This window comes from Myxine glutinosa, chromosome 9 (assembly GCF_964187855.1).
Source record: "Myxine glutinosa chromosome 9, kmMyxGlut1.1, whole genome shotgun sequence".
Classification (NCBI taxonomy): Eukaryota; Metazoa; Chordata; class Myxini; order Myxiniformes; family Myxinidae; genus Myxine; species Myxine glutinosa.
Window position 1 is genome coordinate 24,757,986 of NC_136269.1, and position 18,590 is coordinate 24,776,575.

At 42.0% G+C, this 18,590-nt stretch overlaps 1 protein-coding gene across 1 annotated transcript in view; it reads left to right on the forward strand.

Annotated features, from left to right (window-relative positions):
- The window catches only part of LOC137435543 (thrombospondin-1), a 69,648-nt gene that overhangs the window by 48,455 nt on the left and 2,603 nt on the right, over positions 1-18,590 (forward strand). The window contains exons 18-19 of the mRNA XM_068129432.2: positions 7,409-7,636; positions 7,786-8,057. Of these exons, the coding sequence (XP_067985533.2) occupies positions 7,409-7,636; positions 7,786-8,057 (500 nt within the window). The remainder of the gene's footprint in view (positions 1-7,408; positions 7,637-7,785; positions 8,058-18,590) is intronic.

Genomic DNA, 18,590 nt, shown 5'->3' on the forward strand with positions numbered 1-18,590 from the left:
CAACCTTGAATTATTTATTCATATTTAATACACTTTACCATCTCCACTACCAGCACACAACCTTTAATTATTTATTCATATTTAATACACTTTACCATCTCCACTACCAGCACACAACCTTGAATTATTTATTCATATTTAATACACTTTACCATCTCCACGACCAGCACACAACCTTTAATTATTTTTTTATATTTAATACACTTTACCATCTCCACTACCAGCACACAACCTTTAATTATTTATTTATATTTAATACACTTTACCATCTGCACTACCAGCACACAACCTTTAATTATTTATTTATATTTAATACACTTTACCATCTCCACTACCAGCACACAACCTTTAATTATTTATTTATATTTAATACACTTTACCATCTCCACTACCAGCACACAACCTTTAATTATTTATTTATATTTAATACACTTTACCATCTGCACTACCAGCACACAACCTTTAATTATTTATTTATATTTAACACACTTTACCATGTCCACGACCAGCACACAACCTTGAATTATTTATTTATATTTAACACACTTTACCATCTCCACTACCAGCACACAACCTTTAATTATTTATTTATATTTAACACACTTTACCATGTCCACGACCAGCAAACAACCTTGAATTATTTATTTATATTTAATACATTTTATCATCTGCACTACCAGCACACAACCTTGAATTATTTATTTATATTTAATACACTTTATCATCTCCACTACCAGAAAAACAACATTTAATTATTTATTTATATTTAATACACTTTATCATCTCCACTACCAGCAAACAACCTTGAATTATTTATTTATATTTAATACACTTTACCATCTCCACTACCAGCACACAACCTTTAATTATTTATTTATATTTAATACACTTTACCCTCTCCACTACCAGCAAACAACCTTTAATTATTTATTTATATTTAATACACTTTACCCTCTCCACTACCAGCACACAACCTTGAATTATTTATTTATATTTAATACACTTTACCCTCTCCACTACCAGCACACAACCTTGAATTATTTATTCATATTTAATACACTTTACCATCTCCACTACCAGCAAACAACCTTTAATTATTTATTTATATTTAATACACTTTACCCTCTCCACTACCAGCACACAACCTTGAATTATTTATTTATATTTAATACACTTTACCATCTCCACTACCAGCACACAACCTTGAATTATTTATTTATATTTAATACACTTTATCATCTGCACTACCAGCAAACAACCTTGAATTATTTATTTATATTTAAGACACTTTACCATCTCCACTACCAGCACACAACCTTGAATTATTTATTTATATTTAACACACTTTACCATCTCCACTACCAGCAAACAACCTTTAATTATTTATTTATATTTAATACACTTTATCATCTCCACTACCAGCAAACAACCTTGACTTATTTATTTATATTTAATACACTTTACCCTCTCCACTACCAGCACACAACCTTGAATTATTTATTTATATTTAATACACTTTACCCTCTCCACTACCAGCACACAACCTTGAATTATTTATTTATATTTAATACACTTTACCCTCTCCACTACCAGCACACAACCTTGAATTATTTATTTATATTTAATACACTTTACCCTCTCCACTACCAGCAAACAACCTTTAATTATTTATTTATATTTAATACACTTTACCCTCTCCACTACCAGCACACAACCTTGAATTATTTATTTATATTTAATACACTTTACCATCTCCACTACCAGCACACAACCTTGAATTATTTATTTATATTTAATACACTTTATCATCTGCACTACCAGCAAACAACCTTGAATTATTTATTTATATTTAATACACTTTATCATCTGCACTACCAGCAAACAACCTTGAATTATTTATTTATATTTAATACACTTTACCATCTCCACTACCAGCACACAACCTTGAATTATTTATTTATATTTAATACACTTTATCATCTCCACTACCAGCAAACAACATTTAATTATTTATTTATATTTAATACACTTTATCATCTCCACTACCAGCAAACAACCTTGAATTATTTATTTATATTTAATACACTTTACCATCTCCACTACCAGCAAACAACATTTAATTATTTATTTATATTTAATACACTTTATCATCTCCACGACCAGCACACAACCTTTAATTATTTATTTATATTTAATACACTTTACCCTCTCCACTACCAGCACACAACCTTGAATTATTTATTTATATTTAACACACTTTACCATCTCCACGACCAGCAAACAACCTTGAATTATTTATTTATATTTAATACACTTTATCATCTCCACTACCAGCAAACAACCTTGAATTATTTATTTATATTTAATACACTTTATCATCTGCACTACCAGCAAACAACCTTGAATTATTTATTTATATTTAATACACTTTACCATCTCCACTACCAGCAAACAACCTTGAATTATTTATTTATATTTAATACACTTTATCATCTGCACTACCAGCAAACAACCTTGAATTATTTATTTATATTTAATACACTTTACCATCTCCACTACCAGCAAACAACCTTGAATTATTTATTTATATTTAATACACTTTACCATCTCCACTACCAGCACACAACCTTGAATTATTTATTCATATTTAATACACTTTACCATCTCCACTACCAGCAAACAACCTTTAATTATTTATTTATATTTAATACACTTTACCATCTCCACTACCAGCACACAACCTTGAATTATTTATTCATATTTAATACACTTTACCATCTGCACTACCAGCACACAACCTTGAATTATTTATTCATATTTAATACACTTTACCATCTGCACTACCAGCAAACAACCTTTAATTATTTATTTATATTTAATACACTTTACCATCTGCACTACCAGCACACAACCTTGAATTATTTATTTATATTTAATACACTTTACCATCTCCACTACCAGCAAACAACCTTTAATTATTTATTTATATTTAATACACTTTACCATCTCCACTACCAGCAAACAACCTTCAATTATTTATTTATATTTAATACACTTTACCATCTCCACTACCAGCACACAACCTTGAATTATTTATTTATATTTAATACACTTTACCATCTCCACTACCAGCAAACAACATTTAATTATTTATTTATATTTAATACACTTTACCATCTCCACTACCAGCAAACAACATTTAATTATTTATTTATATTTAATACACTTTACCATCTCCACGACCAGCAAACAACATTTAATTATTTATTTATATTTAATACACTTTACCATCTCCACTACCAGCAAACAACCTTGAATTATTTATTTATATTTAATACACTTTACCATCTCCACTACCAGCACACAACCTTGAATTATTTATTTATATTTAATACACTTTACCATCTCCACTACCAGCACACAACCTTGAATTATTTATTTATATTTAATACACTTTACCATGTCCACTACCAGCACACAACCTTGAATTATTTATTTATATTTAATACACTTTACCATCTCCACTACCAGCACACAACCTTGAATTATTTATTTATATTTAATACACTTTACCATATCCACTGCCAGCAAACAACCTTGAATTATTTATTTATATTTAATACACTTTACCATGTCCACTACCAGCACACAACCTTGAATTATTTATTTATATTTAATACACTTTACCATATCCACTGCCAGCAAACAACCTTTAATTATTTATTGATATTTAATACACTTTACCATCTCCACTACCAGCAAACAACCTTGAATTATTTATTTATATTTAATACACTTTACCATCTCCACTACCAGCAAACAACCTTTAATTATTTATTTATATTTAATACACTTTATCATCTCCACTACCAGCAAACAACCTTTAATTATTTATTTATATTTAATACACTTTACCATCTCCACTACCAGCACACAACCTTTAATTATTTATTTATATTTAATACACTTTACCATCTCCACTACCAGCAAACAACCTTTAATTATTTATTTATATTTAATACACTTTACCATCTCCACTACCAGCACACAACCTTGAATTATTTATTTATATTTAATACACTTTACCATCTCCACTACCAGCAAACAACATTTAATTATTTATTTATATTTAATACACTTTACCATCTCCACTACCAGCAAACAACATTTAATTATTTATTTATATTTAATACATTTTACCATCTCCACGACCAGCAAACAACATTTAATTATTTATTTATATTTAATACACTTTACCATCTCCACTACCAGCAAACAACCTTGAATTATTTATTTATATTTAATACACTTTACCATCTCCACTACCAGCACACAACCTTGAATTATTTATTTATATTTAATACACTTTACCATCTCCACTACCAGCACACAACCTTGAATTATTTATTTATATTTAATACACTTTACCATGTCCACTACCAGCACACAACCTTTAATTATTTATTTATATTTAATACACTTTACCATCTCCACTACCAGCAAACAACCTTTAATTATTTATTTATATTTAATACACTTTACCATCTCCACTACCAGCAAACAACCTTGAATTATTTATTTATATTTAATACACTTTACCATCTCCACTACCAGCACACAACCTTGAATTATTTATTTATATTTAATACACTTTACCATCTCCACTACCAGCACACAACCTTGAATTATTTATTTATATTTAATACACTTTACCATATCCACTGCCAGCAAACAACCTTGAATTATTTATTTATATTTAATACACTTTACCATGTCCACTACCAGCACACAACCTTGAATTATTTATTTATATTTAATACACTTTACCATATCCACTGCCAGCAAACAACCTTTAATTATTTATTGATATTTAATACACTTTACCATCTCCACTACCAGCAAACAACCTTGAATTATTTATTTATATTTAATACACTTTACCATCTCCACTACCAGCAAACAACCTTTAATTATTTATTTATATTTAATACACTTTATCATCTCCACTACCAGCAAACAACCTTTAATTATTTATTTATATTTAATACACTTTACCATCTCCACTACCAGCACACAACCTTTAATTATTTATTTATATTTAATACACTTTACCATCTCCACTACCAGCAAACAACCTTGAATTATTTATTTATATTTAATACACTTTACCATCTCCACTACCAGCAAACAACCTTTAATTATTTATTGATATTTAATACACTTTACCATCTCCACTACCAGCAAACAACCTTTAATTATTTATTTATATTTAATACACTTTACCATCTGCACTACCAGCACACAACCTTGAATTATTTATTTATATTTTATACACTTTACCATCTCCACTACCAGCAAACAACCTTTAATTATTACCTTCGCAAAAGCGGAAGGTTATGTTTTGATCGCTGTGTATTTATTTGTATGTCTGTGTGTGTGTGTGTATGTTTTTCGCATAACTCAAAAAGTATTCAACCGAATTGCATGAAATTTGGTGGGATGATTGGTTATTATACGGGACACATTTGATTAGATTTTGGGAGCAATCGGGTCAAAGGTCAAGGTCAAGGTCACGAAAAGGTCAAAATCGTATTTTTACCAAGTACAGAACAGTAGCTGCGGCGAAGGTATGCGCTCTACCGAGTGCCCGTTCTAGTTTATTTATATTTAATACACTTTATCATCTCCACTACCAGCACACAACCTTGAATTATTTATTGATATTTAATACACTTTACCAACTCCACTACCAGCAAACAACCTTGAATTATTTATTGATATTTAATACACTTTACCATCTCCACTACCAGCAAACAACCTTTAATTATTTATTTATATTTAATACACTTTACCATCTCCACTACCAGCACACAACCTTGAATTATTTATTTATATTTAATACACTTTACCATCTGCACTACCAGCACACAACCTTTAATTATTTATTGATATTTAATACACTTTACCATCTCCACTACCAGCACACAACCTTGAATTATTTATTTATATTTAATACACTTTACCATCTGCACTACCAGCACACAACCTTTAATTATTTATTTATATTTAATACACTTTACCATCTGCACTACCAGCACACAACCTTTAATTATTTATTGATATTCAATACACTTTACCATCTGCACTACCAGCACACAACCTTGAATTATTTATTTATATTTAATACACTTTACCATCTGCACTACCAGCAAACAACCTTTAATTATTTATTGATATTTAATACACTTTACCATCTCCACTACCAGCAAACAACCTTTAATTATTTATTTATATTTAATACACTTTACCATCTCCACTACCAGCACACAACCTTTAATTATTTATTTATATTTAATACACTTTACCATCTCCACTACCCGCAAACAACCTTGAATTATTTATTTATATTTAATACACTTTACCATCTCCACTACCAGCACACAACCTTGAATTATTTATTTATATTTAATACACTTTACCATCTCCACTACCCGCAAACAACCTTGAATTATTTATTTATATTTAATACACTTTACCATCTCCACTACCAGCACACAACCTTGAATTATTTATTTATATTTAATACATTTTACCATCTCCACAACCAGAAAACAACCTTGAATTATTTATTTATATTTAATACACTTTACCATGTCCACTACCAGCACACAACCTTGAATTATTTATTTATATTTAATACATTTTACCATCTCCACTACCAGCAAACAACCTTGAATTATTTATTTATATTTAATACACTTTACCATCTCCACTACCCGCAAACAACCTTGAATTATTTATTTATATTTAATACACTTTACCATGTCCACTACCAGCACACAACCTTGAATTATTTATTTATATTTTATACATTTTACCATCTCCACTACCGGCAAACAACCTTGAATTATTTATTTATATTTAATACACTTTACCATCTCCACTACCCGCAAACAACCTTGAATTATTTATTTATATTTAATACACTTTACCATGTCCACTACCAGCACACAACCTTGAATTATTTATTTATATTTAATTCACTTTACCATCTCCATGACCAGCACACAACCTTGAATTATTTATTTATATTCAATACATTTTACCATCTCCACTACCAGAAAAGAACCTTGAATTATTTATTTATAATTAATACACTTTGCCATCTCCACTACCAGCACACAACCTTTAATTATTTATTTATAAACACTTCACCATCACCGCTACCTCCAAAGAACCTTGAACTATATATTTATTTATATACACGTTACGTACCATGTTTATTAGCGACGTATTTATTAATTTATTAATTTCGGTGTTTCAATGTAAAATCCACACGTCCCATTTTAAAGGTGCGGTTGGGGAGAACTTGGAGTTTATTTGATAATTCGGTGATTAATGTTCCTAGGTGATGGTCGAGGAGACGCATGCAAAGATGACTTTGATGGAGATGGAATACCCGACATAGAGGATGCCTGTCCCAGGAATGCTGCGATTGGCATCACAGACTTCAGGAAATTCCAGGAGGTTCTGCTCGATCCAAAGGGCAGCACTCAAACGGACCCCCGCTGGGATGTGCAGAACCAGGGCCGAGAAGTTGTGCAGGTGGTGAACAGTGACCCTGGCCTGGCAGTGGGTACGTAATGCATGCACGCAGGCTGTGAGAGATGAAACAAACCTATTGGATTGTTGAGTTAATTTTTTTACTGAAGTTTTTGTCAATACATTCTCAGAGGAACTGAGCTTGCAATCTCACAGCGTGGTTGTCTTTCGGCCCACACACAGGCTTCACACAGTTTGAATCGTTGGATTTTAGGGGAACATTCTTTGTGAATACGGAACTAGATGACGACTACGCGGGCTTTGTGTTTGGCTACCAATCGAGCAGTCATTTTTACGCCATCATGTGGAAGCAGCAAACGCAGACGTACTGGGAGAACAAGCCAACCGTGGCCCACGGCTATGCAGGCCTTCAGATCAAAGTGGTGAACTCAAGCACAGGCTCTGGCGAGCATCTTCGCAATGCCCTCTGGCACACAGGGAATACGCCCGGACAGGTGGGATGCTTGTCTTCTCACACAAAACAGTCAGCTTGGTGACCTAATGATCTCTGGTTTCAGTTGATGGTCATATATTAATATTTTTACTGATTTAGAAGCATGAGTATGATTACATATATATACTAGCCGAATGCACCCGGCGTTGCCCGGGTTCTTTTTGAATGAATTTACTACTATAATTCAGCTTTTACTTTCGGCCATAGAAGATTGACGACTGTAATTCAGCTCAGCTTTTAATTGTGAAATGGGCCCAGCCCGGCCTCGCCACCTAGCCGATAACCTTCCCGGGCCCCTCCCCACATTTTTTGTTTTCGAGGTTTCCTCCTATCTTTCACCGTTCAGGAGATTAGCGCGTGCAGACAAACAAACAAACAAACAAACAAAAACTTTCTTTTATATATATATATATATATATTGCGGATCTCCCGAAGCCTGTTCCTGTTACAAAGGGCAGATTAAACCCCTTTTTCTCCCCCTGGGTCTTCGGGTCCGCGAGGCCGAATCGCCACTTCCGGAGCAAACGTGAAAAAGGGTATCGGGTCAACGTCGCACGTACCTTTAACCCATGCTGTCACGAAAGCGGGGACCGAACCTCGCACAAGCCACGCTTAATTGAGTACGCTGAGCGGTATGCCTATCACGTGACTCGTGCCATTACTTTTATGGAACCCGATTCGAGTGGTTCTATTCGTACCATGCAAAGCCAATGGATGGAAGGGACGAGAACGGTCAAATCAAAGGAATAACACAATTTATTATTATTTACAATGATCAGGATGAAGGGAAGGGGACACAGAGCAGAAGCTTAATCGATCTTAACTTATGCCCAGACACAGGGCCCACTCACGCACACGGGGAGAAGAAGAGAAGAAGTTCGCGCTTTACCGTCGGTCGCTCCGGGGCAGCTTGCCCGGCGTGGCTCTCGAATGTTCACGGCACGTATGCAGGCGAAGGCAGGCAGGGGGAAATCGCGTGGCTGTGGCCCGGCACAGGTCGTCCTCTCGAGCACGCGATTAATACAGCCAGAGAGCAGGGCACGGGGCTCGGGGAAAGTTCATGTACAATCTCGATCACCGCAATTCAATGCACTTGTTCTGCGGCGCGTTCTCGTGCGTGCTCAAGCTCAACTCAACTCCACTCACTCTCACAGGGAACTTCACTCTCATCTCACAGGGAACTGTAACTCAGAACTTGAACTCACGATACTCTCCGGCTCTGACTGACTTGCACATGACTGACTGACCTGGCCTCCCATGGGGGGGAGGGAGGGGGGGGGGGGTTCAGAGCAGGGTTTTATAACCCCACCCCAGAGTCTCAATCGAATGTTTCAAACCCCACCTCTCATCGTCGTGGTTAGCCACACCCCTCGAGCCCTGATTGGCGGCTCGTGCTTACCGGCCACTCCCTCCTGCAGCGCCTCCCTTCGGCCTCGCCGGACTTGTTCAGGCCTGCCACGTGGCATGCTATCGCCAAAAGACCGCCCTACTGACGGGCCTGCTCAACGCAAAACTAACACAGGATAGGACTACGCTTACATTCACGAAGAAATAACTGAACTATCGCGAGGCTTCATGTTGTGGTGCGTCTATCTATGACGGGGAATTATCCTTTATTCCAAAACCACAACTATATATATATGTATATATATATATATATATATATATATATATATATATATATATATATTAAAAAAAAGAGAAAATATATATATATATATATATATGTATATATATATATATATATTGTACAGGTCCAGTAGTATATATATATATATATATATATATATATATATATATATATATATATATATATATATATATATATATTGAAGTGTGGTGCTGCGCACACAACTTGCTTGCCAAAGAGGTAGGCCACAACGCGTTTCATAAAACCAAGAGTCTTTATTATGAAAGCTCGAACTGCAGCACTGAGCGGGCCCGAGCTTAGAGCCCGCATATATGTGCCGAGGCCACGCCTCGTCCCCGGGCATGGCCGGTCGGTCGATAGGCGGGGCATGCATCCAGTTCCCCGCCTGGACGTTCGCGCCACCTGCTGGTGTGCTGAATTAGTGTACCTTGCTTGTGTCCGCCACACGCGCCCCCCCAGAATTCCCGCGCACCTGAAGGGCGAGTTTGCGGGGAAGCCGGATGACCCGGCCGAAACGGCCCCTGGCGATGGGTGCCTGTCTGGGGGGTGGCGGGACGGCAGGGCTGAGGGGCGCCGGGGGTCCGACCGCCGGGGGGCGGCCTCGACGCGGAGGCAGAGCTGCTGGCGGGGGTGCCGTGGGTCCGACCGCCGGGGGGTGGCCTCGACGCGGAGGCAGAGCCGCTGGCGGGGGGTGGTCCGGATCGAGGTGGGCCGGCTTGAGGCGGTCCACGGAAATGCGAGCCGGGGCACCGCCGATGTCGACCGTGAAAAACTTGTCCCCGGCCTCCAACACGCAGAAGGGCCCGTTGTACGGGGGCCTCAGCGGTGCCCGGTGGGCGTCGTGCCGGATGAAGACGTACTTTGCCGTGCGAAGCTCTGGGGCGACGTGGGAAGGCGGGCAACCATGGTGTGCCGTTGGCACCGGGGCGAACCTCCGGGTGGAGCGCTGTTGTGCCGCGGACCAAGGAGCCGTGGAGTCGGGGATAAATTCACCCGGTACCCGCATTGGTTGCCCGAAGACCAGCTCTGCCGAGGACGCACGCAGGTCGTCCTTGGGCACCGTCCTGAGGCCCAGCAAGACCCAGGGGAGTCTGTCGACCCAGCCGCCGTCGCAGAGGCTGGCCCGGAGCGTGGCTTTCATGGAGCGATGAAAGCGCTTGCACAGGCCATTGGCCTGGGGGTGGTAGGCCGTGGTGTGGTGTAGCTTCACCCCGAGTCCTTGCGCCACCGCGGCCCAGAGCTCCGAGGTGAACTGGTGGCCGCGGTCAGACGAGATGTCCGAGGGGGCACCGAACTGGGAAACCCAAGTGGTGATAAAGGCTTGTGCCACCTCAGCCGCAGACGTCGCCCCCAATGGGACGGCCTCCGGCCACCGTGTGGTGCGGTCGACCATGGTGAGGAGGTGGGTGAACCCTCGCGATGGGGGCAGAGGTCCCACCAAGTCGACGTGCACGTGGTCGAACCGCCGTTCGGGCACCGTAAGCGGGGCCAACGGTGCCTGGGTGTGGCTGTGGACCTTTGCGCGCTGGCACGCGAGGCATGTCCTGGCCCAGTCGCGGACGTCCTTCCGGAGGCCATGCCAGACAAACTTTGCCCCGACGAGTTTCTGTGATGCCCTCGTGCCAGGGTGGGACAGGCCATGGATGGCGTCGAACACCGGGGGCACTGCCAGCCAGCGGGCACGATGGGGCGAGGCCGGCCGAGGGAGACGTCGCATAGGAGGGCCATGCCCGCAGCGTCGAATGGCACCTCAGTGATGCGGAGGCCCGTGACGGCGGTCCGCAAGGCCTGGATGCCGGGGTCGGTGGTCTGGGCCTCCGCCATCTGGGCATAGTCGACCCCGAGGTGGACCACGTGCACGACGGACCGGGAAAGGCAATCCGCCACCGGGTTGTTCTTATCCGCCACGTGACGGATGTCCGTCGTGTACTCGGACACGGCAGAGAGGTGGCGCTGCTGCTGTGCCGACCATGGCTCGGCGACCTTGGCCATCGCGAAAACAAGGGGCTTGTGGTCAACGAAGGCCGTGAACTGGCGGCCCTCCAGCAGATGGCGGAAGTGTCGGACCGCCAGGTGGAGTCCGAGCAACTCGCGGTCGAAGGTGCTGTACCGGCGTTCGTGCGGGCGAAGCTGCCGGCTGAAAAACGCCAGCGGTTGCCAAGCACCACGCACCCATTGCTCGTGCACCGCACCCACCGCGTAATCCAACGCGTCGGTGGTGAGGGCGATCGGTGCGTCGGGCGCCGGGTGCGCCAGCATGGTGGCGTCAGCCAGAGCCAGCTTTGCGCCCGCGAACGCCGCGGCCATCGGCTCCGACCATGCGATGTCACCTTTGCCCGGCTTGCCCTGGAGGGCCTCGTGCAAGGGGCGGAGGTGCTGGGCGACGTGGGGCACGAAGCGGTAGCAAAAGTTTACCATGCCCAGGAACTCCTGGAGCCCCTTGATTGTGCGGGGCTACGGGAAATCCCTGACCGCCGCCACCTTGGCCGGTAAAGGGACGGCCCCGTGCTCGGTGATGCGGTGCCCCAAGAAGTCGATGGTGGTGACACCGAAACGGCACTTGGCAGGGTTGATGATTAGGCCATGCTGGCCCAGGCGTTCGAAAAGCGTGCGGAGGTGGAGCAGGTGCTCCTCCCGGGACGCGCTCGCGACTAGGATGTCATCCAGGTAGACGAACAGGAAAGGTAAGTCACGCAAGACGCTATCCATAAGCCGCTGGAACGCCTGAGCCGCATTATTCAACCCGAAGGGCATCCTTAGAAATTCGAAGAGGCCGAAAGGGGTGATGACGACCGTCTTCGGGACGTCGTCCGGTTGGATGGGAACCTGATGGTATCCCCGGATGAGGTCCACCTTCGAAAACACGGTCGTGTTGGCCAACCGGGCGGAAAAGTCCTGAATGTGTGGGACCGGGTAGCGGTCGGGGGTGGTGGCATCATTGAGCCGGCGGTAGTCCCCGCATGGCCGCCATCCCCCGCCGGGCTTCGGCACGATGTGCAGCGGGGAAGCCCATGCGCTGTTGGAGCGCCGTACGATCCCCAGCCGCTCCAGCATGGCGAACTCCGCTTTCGCCACCGCGAGCTTCGTGGGCTCGAGCCGGCGTGCCCGGGCATAGACCGGCGGCCCGACCGTGGGGATGTGATGTTCCACCCCATGCTTAACGGCCACCGCTGAAAAGGTTGGCCGCGTGAGGGCCGGGAAACTGGTGAGGAGGCGGGTAAAGTCGTCCGCTGCCGGAAGCGTACAAACCAAACTCGCCGGGCCGGAACCGTCCAGCAAGCCGCTTGGCAAGTCGCTCGGTGAACCGCTCAGTGAGCCACTCAACGAGCTGCTCAGCAAACAAGCGAGCGAGCTAAAGGTTTCAGCCTGGACGAGCCGTCTGCGCTTTACGTCGACCAGCAACCCATTCGCACATAGGAAGTCCGCACCGAGCAATGCCATGGGCACGCTAGCGGTCACGAACGACCATTGAAAGTGCTGCCCTCCGAAGCGAGAGGCAGCGCTTCCCGAACGTGCGGATGGGTGTACCGTTGGCGGCAAACAAAGCGGGGCCCCGGTCCGCGGTTCGCTTGTCGGACGTGTAGGCTGGGATGAGGCTTACCTGCGCTCCTGTATCGCAGAGGAAACGGCGCCCGGACAAGGTGTCCGTGATAAAGAGGAGGCTGCCGGAATGGCCGACGCTCAGGGCCGCTACCGAGCGCTGGCTTGGTCGTTTCCCGACCTGCCAAACGAGCACGGCGGGCAACACTTCTTAGCCTTGTGGCCGAACCTGGCGTGGAAATAGCACCAGGCTTGTGGCGGCGGTTTTCTCGGCGGTGGTGGTGGTGGCGGTGGTGGTCGGGGCGCGGCAGCGGCCACAAGGGACGCTGTAGCATCTGCCTCGGGAACCACGACGGCCGCACCGTAACTCGCCCGCGTGTCGCAAGCCGCGAAGAACTTGTCGGCCTCTACGGCCAGGGCGCGGGGTTCCCTTATGTTGGAACCGGCCAGCGCGAGGCGTACCTGTAGCGGTAGCTGGCATAGGAAAAGCGCCCGAAATAAAAAATCCGGGGCTTGGTCACCCAGCAGCGACAGCATATAATCCATCCGCACGGATGGTCGTGTGTCGCCGAGTTCGGGAAGGTCCAGGAGGCGGTCGGCCCGTTCGATCTCAGTGAGGCTGAACGTGGCGATGAGGAGAGGTTTGATCGCCCCATACTTGTGGTCGGCCGGTGGGTGCCGCAGGATGGACACGACTCGGGCGGCAGTGCCGGGCCCGAGGAAGGCGACCACGTGGTAGTAACGGGTCTCGTCCGCCGTTATGCCTCGAAGCTGGAATTGCGCTTCGGCCTGCACGAACCACACATCGGCCTGTGCTTCCCAAAACTCTGGGAGTTTTACCGTGACGGCGTTATTGGCCATGGCGCATTCAGTGGTCAGCAACGGCTGAACCAATCGGGGTCACCAGTGAAGTGTGGTGCTGCGCACACAACTTGCTTGCCAAAGAGGTAGGCCACAACGCCTTTGATAAAACCAAGAGTCTTTATTATGAAAGCTCGAACTGCAACACTGAGCAGGCCCGAGCTTAGAGCCCGCATATATGTGCCGGTCGGTCGATAGGCGGGGCATGCATTCCAGTTCCCCGCCTGGACGTTCGCGCCACCTGCTGGTGCGCTGAATTCGTGTACCTTGCTTGTGTCCGCCACAATATATATATATATATATATGTATATATATATATATATATATATATATATATATATATATATATATATATATATATATATATATATAGTACAGGTCCAGTAGTATATATATACACCACTGGAAATACATCGAGGAGCTTTGAGATTTATTATTTTTCAAGTTTAAAATATTAAATTTTAAAAGTGGAGTTGTAACAGCAAGAATTGAGGACTGGTCTGTAAAAAGGGACTTCAAAGAGGTCTTACAATAATAGAAGGAAGATGGAGGAAAAGGAATGTGGTTAGTTGGTGAAAGAGTGGTTGTGAAAGAGAAACAAAAAGAGCAAAGTGCTAACGAGTATAACGGATGAAATTCCATGGACGGTGATGAAACGTAAACCTGCGGAACCTCATGCAAACCCATCTGCTGCTAATAACCTGTAATTTCGACGGTGTTTGACAGTATTGGTTTCATTACAGATGTTGAACAGACAGTCAAAGACAGCCAGACGAAGCATAATGGACAGGATTGAATAATATATTGTGGATGTCAGGTATATGTGAGGCATTGAAAAGGAAGGAAGAATAATATAATTAGTCCGGAAGGAAGAAACTTGAGGGGTTTGCTAATATTATGGATTGATGAAGTAGAAAAGGGTTTTATGAGTAAATCAACTTGATATAAAACTTTGAGAGAGTACCGTAATGTGTTTATTTCACAATAGCAATATTATTGATTTGTTATATCTAGGTTGAAACATGATAGGACAGTACTGAAAGTTTGTTGTTGTTGTTGTTGTTGTTGTTGTTGTTGTTGTTGAGGTGGTTTGAGTAGTAGATTGGCAGACTGGCCAGAAACCTTACTTATAGCAACTATAATGAAGAGCAGCAGTTAATGGCAACAATAAAATAAAATTACACGCGAATGCGTCTGGATATGCCTCCGCCCGCATTAGACCCACTGTTGGGTTTGGTCTCGAGTAAAGGTCACGTGAAAGAGCGGGCTAAGTAGAAGAGCAACAACATCAGATGTTTCCAACTCCAGTTCAGGTGTGCAAAATGTATTTTCAAAGGGCACATGACTGTTTACCAATTGAACCCAAAATGGAATCAGTTCATCTTTTATATTGCAGTCTATAGCTGTTTTAAGTTTGGTTGAATTTCCATCAGTGGTTCACAAATTGTAGTGGTAATAAAAGATGGCTGGACTGTAAATTTGAAAATTATGTTCCAACCTTCTGCGCTGCAGGTGTGGTGGGTGGGGGGAACAGAAGGTTACTAGGTAGGTGGAAAAGTGCTTGGAGAAAAGGATATACTTGATTAGGGTAAGAAAAGAGACAAATATGTTTTATAATAGGGGAAAAAAAAAAACCACCTTTAGAGGCCATTTTTCCCCGCAAAGCGGGGGTTGGCCTTTTTCGGGAACCGTGGTTGTTGTTGTTTTTTGGTCCCCTTTTTGAAGCAATGTTTTACGGCCGGATGCCCTTCCTGACGCCAACCCTTTTTGTCGCCTTTAACGACAAACAGGGAATTACCAGTGAACTGGTACTCAATTCAGCCGACCTCGGAAGGATGGTCAGGCTGAGTCAACCCCCCTGGCGTTAATTCAGCGATTGACCGGGATTCGAACCCGACGAACCCAGGATCCTGGGATCCTAAGCCGGCCGAACCCGACGAACCCAGGATCCTGGGATCCTAAGCCGGCACCCTAGCCGCTAGCCCAACACCAGGGTTCATAGGATGTATTTCCTATGGGAAAATAGGGGAAAGGGGAAAGAGCAGGAAGTAAAAAGAGTTAGAAGGTACTGATGGATATATAGTTCGCTGTCGTGTATTCCATGTTTTGCTGTGTTTACATGTGATGTATTTCCAATGCGGTTGTGTAAAGAAACAAACACGCTCCTATTATTTATGTTAAAGCAGCTGTTTCTTTACCTGGTTCTATTCTCAGAATCCCTCTTCATCCGTGAGTGCTTTCTTATTAATGGGATCCATATGTGGCTTCCTTGTTTATGTGACACAAGTAATGCGGGTGTGCTTTTTTTTTTTTTTTTTGTATACTGAATCGAGGCTCGTGAAAGAGCTAACATTTACTTCACAAACAAATCAACCAGACAAACAAAATATATAAAAAGAGGGAGCGGAAAACAAGATGGGAGAGAGATAAATATAGGAAAATGACATGGATGTGATGAGACAAATGACCTTTTATTGTACCTGTTTTCATAATGTTGTATTAACATGAAGCATGGTACCCGCCGTATGGGCGGGGCTTCAATTGGGAGGCCCAAATGAAAAGGCAAAATATCAGAAATTTAAGGCTTTTTTTATTTTAAAGGATTTATATAAACATCCGTCAAATCATATCACACGCAAATCATCAAAATCTAAACAGTATTTGTAGAATTTCAATAAAAGCCACATCACTGTTCATATCGGTAAATATTATTCCATCGTGTTTGGAAAAATTGGAAAATTGGAAAAAATTTCCGAATTGGAAAAACAACATAGCCTATTTTACTCCAGGGGGTCCCAGGATTACCCACCCAAAATTTCGTTGCGATCGGTTCAGCCATTTTGCGGTACCTGGGAACGGACAGACAGACAGACAGACATTTGGTGAATTATAGTAAGATGATGAGATATTTATAATCAAGCTCATGTTCGGGCAAATAAAGAGACTGAAATGTTTGAAGAAGAAGCAAATTTGAAGATTAATGCAAAATATCAGAGTAAATTTAGCGAGAATGAAAATTTTAAATTATTTTTGTACTTTCTCAAGATCTTATAACTTTTTTGTTTTAGTACTTTATTTTTCATACAAAATCGAGGCTCACGGAAGAGTGAGGAAATAACAGGTTTTGGGGCAACATACTGACAAGTGGGTCACAACTGGACAAAACAAGCAAAGGAATTATGAACTAACAGAAAAGGAGGAAAAGAAGGTGAGGAAACACACACAGTTCGTCTTTTATTGCATCTCCGTGTTTCTTCACCTTCACCAGCAGGACATGTAAAATCTAAGATCACGTGATCTATGTCAGACCCTGATAAAGGCTCTTCTGTGAATTTCTGAATGTTGATCGTTTATGTCGAAACTTCTATTTGATAGAGATTTAGAATTTTATGCTCTGTTGTTCTCATAATTTTAGGAAATATGGATTCTGTCAACTACTAACTGTTTTTACCTCCCCCACCAAAGGTGGATGGAGGTTATGTTTGCACCCCTGGCTGTCTGTCTGTTTGTTTGTGAACAAGATATCTCAAAAAGTTGTGGACGGATTCGGACGAAATTTGGCAGAGATGTAGCGTATGTGACAAGGACGAAATGATTAGATTTTGGTGAAGATCCGGATCCGGATTCGGCTACTAGAATGTTTTAAGTGATTCTTCACCATTGGTAGATAGGACCAAAAATGATACATAGCAGGATATCTCAAAATGCTGTGGACAGATTTGGACGAAACTTGGTGGACAGGTTGGGTGTCTGTGTCAAGGACGATTCGTTTCAATTTCGGTGAAAATCTGAATATGGATTCGGACATGAGAATTATTAAATTCTTGAAGTGATTCGTCACCATTGGGAGATTTCACCAAAAACGATACAACAACACAACAACAGGCATTTTAAGGCCATTTTCCCTGCGAGAGCCGGGATCGCCAAAAACGATACATAGCAGGATATCTCAAAACGTTATGGACGGATCATTTTGATTAAATGTGATTTTGTATTGTGATTTTCTGGTCTACTCTCGGATACAAAACGTAAACTGTTCACCTGGTGGAGGTGTGCTCTCGACGGAGTGCGGTTCTTGTTTAAAATAGTATTTCAATTGTTTTTTTGATGTAAAAAGCCAAACTATCGATAATATGGTCGAATACATCTACTGAAATGAGAGCATTTGTAAGAGAGTCAGTTTCAATCAATATAGGAATATATTGAATGTATCCATATATTCGAATATATGAAGTGAATATATGAAGCATAGAAGTGAATTTTCAATCAATATGTGATTGGTAAAACATACACAACCAGAGAGTTCATAGAACATGATACCGCATGCAGTGTTTAAGTATATACCTCAATTTTAATAAAATAAGGATTTTAAAGATCGGCAAAAAAAAAAGATTCCGGAAGTTTCGCAATATTGAAACAGTCCTATACATCACCTTATTTAACATGTCCAAATACTGCAAAACTGGAGGTTTTTGGAAGTAC